This window comes from Phlebotomus papatasi, chromosome 2, assembly GCF_024763615.1.
Source record: "Phlebotomus papatasi isolate M1 chromosome 2, Ppap_2.1, whole genome shotgun sequence".
Taxonomy (NCBI): Eukaryota; Metazoa; Arthropoda; class Insecta; order Diptera; family Psychodidae; genus Phlebotomus; species Phlebotomus papatasi.
The window spans coordinates 46429504-46435283 of NC_077223.1; the positions used below are offsets into that span (position 1 = coordinate 46429504).

General features: G+C 32.8%; 1 protein-coding gene across 2 annotated transcripts; it reads right to left on the minus strand.

The window, feature by feature from the left end:
• Window positions 1-1772: 1772 nt before the first annotated feature.
• On the minus strand, window positions 1773-3901 carry LOC129801321 (cuticle protein 12.5-like). Of its 2 annotated transcripts, none has more exons than XM_055846234.1 (4): window positions 3798-3901; window positions 2936-3265; window positions 2333-2414; window positions 1773-2251 (listed from the first exon to the last, which is right to left on the minus strand). In XM_055846234.1, exons 1-4 carry the CDS (start codon window positions 3807-3809, stop codon window positions 2178-2180), a joined length of 498 nt encoding a protein of 165 aa, XP_055702209.1. In that variant the 5' UTR covers window positions 3810-3901; the 3' UTR covers window positions 1773-2177. The 2 variants fall into 2 exon arrangements, with proteins under 2 accessions (XP_055702209.1, XP_055702208.1); XM_055846233.1 differs by having other exon boundaries at window positions 2333-2426.
• Between the last annotated feature and the right edge of the window lie 1879 nt (window positions 3902-5780).

The window sequence follows — 5780 nt, forward strand, 5'->3', positions numbered from 1 at the left end:
TCAAATCAATAACAACAAAAAAAAGACACATTCAATAAAGTTTAGAAGAACTTCTCTCTTGTACAAATCCGTCATCGAGTTTCTTTGAATTGGCTACCACAGGTATTTAAAAATTGTGCAATCTGCTTAAGTGGTTTTAAGTACAGGAATTAACTAAAAGGTTGTTGTCCGGTGATTTGATGTTCTACAATTATGCGTGTAGCTTCATAAGCTTTATGTACAGGTATAAAGTTAAAAATTTTAATCTACAATTTTTTTTTACAACGTAGGGTAAATGTCCTAATTTAAAACAATTTCCAGACGCTTTAACTTTGACAGAAGATTCAACACATTAAGTTCATATTTTTTCTGGAGAGAATTACATAAATTTGCTCCTTGACTCTTCTAGAATGTTACAGTTTAGTGAAAATTCTTTACATATAAATTGAAAACTTCTTAAATACCAGAAAAATACGTGAGTGTAAAATGCTTCTATTGGAAACAAATTAATCCAAATGGAGACAAGGGAAAGTTTCTAATTGGAGACAAACAGTGTAAGTGATATCGCGAGGAAAGGCTTCCAAAACTGTATTAAGTTGCTCTTGAGTACATAATTTGCTCTTATTCCTAGTCTTTTCTCCTTTCCCATCTAAAACAATAGGAAAATCTCTCCAAAAAATCATATTTCCAGGGTTTCCTAATGAAGCATTTGCAGACACTTCAGAAAAAAACCTTTTTGTTCACGAAATAGGTAATTATTTCTTTTGAAAACTTTACGTACCGTTAGCAATAAAGACAAGCACTTAATTTAACTAAAATTAGCTAGAAATATGACATAAATGTTAAACAAAATGAATAAACAACAGTCACCTTATTGCGTTTTTCATTGGAAAACATGGTCAATCGATGAAAAATTCGGTGGTGAAAAGGTACACTTTTAATTTTTCTGAGAAAATAACAAATCAAAATTTGTGAATATGAATGGATATTCGCTTTATTTGGAGCAAAATTAACTAAATAATGAAACTATGGCATATAAAATATATAAATATAGTAATTTAGTACTGTATTTATCATGAAAACAGTGACGATTCCATTTGGAGTAGCGAAAAATTTCCATTTGGAGCAGGTTTTGATTTAGCTTAATTTACCCTACACAATTAATGTAGAAGCAGAAGGTATTTCATCTTAATTAACATATAGATTAAGAATAAGATAACATTTTCGCACTATTATGATTATCTTAAAAACATAATTTCAAAGTAACATTTTTATTTTTCTGAGAATTGCGTAAATTGAAAAAGATGAATGTTCCAATGTCATTGAAATATTTTAAAGGTAATTTATCTGTAATATTCAAGAACAATTCTGATGTCTTTGAATTTCAATAAAACAGTAAATTTTTGTATGAATGTTTTAAAGTTTAACATGGAAGCATAACATGAAGTAACTATATAGGAGCATTTATGTTTATTATGCATGCGTTTGCCGAATAAAGTGTAAACTGTGAGAATGCAGAAGGTATTTTCACTGATTTTCCTTACCTCTCGGTCGTTTGCTGAAAAGTGGAGGCTGCAGAAATATAAAAAAACAAGATCGAGAAACACGTCTAAATTATGTAACTTTGATATGTTACAAGTCACAAATAAGAATATTATACAGAGACGTTTAGAGACATAATATTTTTATGGAATCTCTCTCTTATGTTGCGAAAGTACCACATGCAATGTAATGCTGTTTTGTGAGGCAGAAAAAGGGGACAAAATTGTCCAATTGGACAAAATATATACACATTTTCTTGCAAGAGAACCGATTTTATTTTAACTTTTTTTTTCTTCTCCGGTAACATTCATTCTAATACATTGTACAATCGATGCAATTTATGGAACATTTTTCAGTCCATATCTAGACTCTCCTTAACTCTCTTTGTTTTTTTTATATCTTCTTGTTTCATTAAAAAATGGCAATATTTACAACGATTTCATTTGTAACTCATTCATTTCGTTGTGAAGAAAGTTTAACTGGGGAATTAAATCCCCAGAAAACTCTTATAAAGTGTTTCACCCGTCAATGTGTCTGGATGTTTGTTTGAACAAAAAATGAGCGTTTTCACAATATTACAAAATAAATTATGATATCTCAAGAGGTTTTTTCTGTGCTTTTCTTTAAGTGGTGTGCGCCTCCAGTCCATGAGCTATTTAATGGTAGTACCCGTGGGCAACGGCGAGGGGAGCGGCATGGGCAGCATATGTCACAGCTGGGGCGTGGTAGGCTGTAAAATATCATTTTTCATCATTCAATGGAGTTTTTTTTTTTAGACCAAGGGCCTTCATGGTCTTGACTCTTGACCTACCTGAGCTGTACACTGGAGCATGAGCCACGGCCAATGGGGCGTGATGCGCAACAACAGCGGGAGCAGCATAAGCAACAGGAGCCTTAACAGAGACCTAAAAGGATTAATATCAACTCTCAGTTGACTTCGTCAACTTCCGAAGAACCTTATATACTTTGATACCCATTTTAATGTAGCTTAACAAATCCTTTTCCCACAATTTAACTTCTCTTTCAATTTTCTTTGGTTATACCTGCTAGTTTAATTTGAATATAACAGGAAGTTAATTTGTTATTAATTTGCAACCCATATTAGTTCAATTCTCACGATTTTCATGATATTTTAAAGTATTTAATTTTTTTCTAATTGATCTTGTAAAGAATTTTTTACAGATAATATTCTCTTTGCCGGAAAACTTACAGTAATTAATAGAGAATTTCACGCTTTAAAAAAGAATTATATGTTCATTTCTGGAGTGATTTTTTGTCTCTCCTCTTGCATTAAAACTCATTAATTAGCATTATAAGCCCAAAGAATGAATTTCCAATAACTTTTCTGGTCAATCTAGAGTGATTTTAACGAAAGACATCAACAGTTTAAGCGACGAACCCGGAATCAACTCACCTTGTATGTGTTGGCGTAGGATGTGGCAAGTGGGACAGCAGCCTTAACGAGAGGTGCGTGGTAGGCAACAGGAGCGGCGGCTACGGTCTTAACGACAGGGGCTGTGTATGCCACGGGGGCAGCGGCAACGGTCTTGACAACGGCGGGTGCGTGGTAGGCAAGGGGAGCATGATAAGCGGCAACGGCAGGGGCGGCAGCATAGTGGGCTCCAACTCCATAATGAGCTCCGTAGTGGGCTCCATAAGCATATGGAGCAGCGTATGAAGCAGCATATGGATATCCGGCGTATCCTGCCGATGCGACGGCGAGGAGGAGGGAAAGAGCCAAGAACTGTTGTCGAAGAAAGGAAACAATTATTGCACTGTTTAACTATATTAAACGCTACCAATCCATGTTGCTTTTTAGTTAACAGACTCTATAAAAATTCTTTTAAAATATTTTGAAAATTTTCTTGACTCAAAACTTCTAAATTTTAGGAATATTTTTATTTTAATGTGATAAAAATTAACTTTGAAAAATAGACATCAACCCACTGTCTATGACACTGATACTTTTTTATTACATGATCATCTAGTAATTTATTATTGTTAACACCAAACAAAACGACTTGTTTTTTTTTAAGAAAAGAATATCACGCACAACTTAAAATAATTATTACACATTTTATTTTATTTTAATTTTCTAGTTAATTAGATTTTAGTAAATGGTTTATTAAAGATGAAATGTGACAAGACGAAACATTTTTAACAAACTCTAATCAAAAACAGAGATATCCTAAATTGTGATAAATAAATATTCCTCTTTGAACAACACGAATTCTCAATAGATTCACAGAAAAAAATAACCAAAAATAATCACTCACCGACTTGAACATTTTGACTTGAATTTGTTGGTTTAAGCGATAAAGGTTAAAATAAACCGTGAAGCTTTTGGTGTGCTTTATCTAATTCACACTATTCGAATGATGCAGCATGGATTGATCGTGGGATATTTATACGAATGTACAATAGATATTCTGGGGGGCCAAATGGGGGAGCACGAGAAGGGATCCCTTCCCACGAGTTTTCTGTACAAAGCTCAGCAGAGCGGGAGAGGCTTGCCATTAGAAAAGCGACCTCGTACCACCAAATTGCACCTCATAGCAACAATTTTCCTCTCCTTCATATATTGTGGTGTGGATTTTCCCTCCCTCCCAATAAATTTTCACGTGAGATAATATATAGATGAGAAAAGAAATTGTTGAAATCCTCCAAGTCTGCAAATGCCTCTTTTGCATGGAAATTTCATTTGACATCGTCATTTAGTGTCTACTGAGAAATTCCTTCACCTTGCTTCACATTTCTCTTGGGGGACAAAGAGACATTATATTGCTATACCAATCGCACTTGAGTCACGTCTATCTGAGTGCGTTATTCCTCCATGGATTGTGATCCATTGTAGAAATTGTAACATGCAAGGTGGATATACTTGATGACATTTTTACTCCCTCACACGTTACTATATAATTATATATTTCATGAAAGGTCATTTTTTAGCATTTTATTTGGGTTGCAATTAAATGTCTAACTCCGGTAGGATTACTTTTACTTAGTAAGATGAGATTGCGTAACAGAAATCTCGCCTTGTGGCTGGGCCGGTAATATGGGTCGATACAGTCTTTCTTTACGTTATGTTGCTCTTAAAGCCGAAGATTAGGGAAAGGATATAGAACAGACCAATAGACCACCAAGATTAAACTATATGCTCAAGAACAATAATCTTAGAAAAATCTATATACATTTAAGTTCATTTCAGAATAAAACAAGAATGAATATTCCTTGATCCTTTTATAACATAAATTAAACTTCTTTACTGCCAGTTTTTTTTTGTACTGCTCGAACTCAAAGAGACAAAAGCATAGAGGAAGGTTGTTAGCTTCTAAACGCGCCAGCCTTACAAAATTGCCCTTTTTCTTTTTCACAAACGCAAAATTCTATTCTGTTAACTATTAGGGACATATAGTCTGTTTTCAAACAAGAAGTGACATTCATTATTTAAGAATTATATCTAGACGAATTCGAAAAATGGAACATTCGACGTAGTGATTCCAACAACGGTTAACCGGTTTCGAAAAACCGGTTAACCGCCCTATTTTGGAGACGGTTTCAAAACCGGTTTTTAGAGATGGAACCGGTTTAAAACCGTCTCTTTACAAAAGTTTAAAAATTTCTCTTAAGCAGTTAAGTTTAAAAAAAAAAGAAAATCAAGATAAACTGCAAAATATTTCCTTTGCTTTAGAAAGGAACCTGAAGTGCAGAATGATTCTAAATGTAATTTGTAGTATGGTATAGTATGTTAATAATATATGAAGGATAGTAGTAATGTGAAATTAGTTCCGGACTTCTTCACTTGAAAATATTTTATCTTTTAAACTTTACTTAAATATTTACAAGACTAAAAAATCAATTGTATACTGAAAAAAACTTAAACTATTTAGTACAATCTTGTAAAGTAAAATATTGTTTCATGTGCAAAAGTAACAAGATGTTTACCTATCCCTGTCTTCATAGTGATTTTTATTAAATTTTGGTGTATTTTACTATTTTACTATATATTTTACTAGACCCAAATTCACCAAGCTTGTTACATATTCTTATAAAATTTTTGTCAAAATCTTTTATTTGTTAGTTTCTCAACCGATGGAATAAAACACAACAAAGGTTTTCTTTTATTTATTTATTTTTTTTTCAAAATGCCTACGGAATTTTTTCTATGAAGTCATTTGTGAATTTTGTGTAAAGTATAATCATGATTTTCATGATATATAATACCAAAAATTAAGCATCGGTATGTTTTCTGTAGAGAA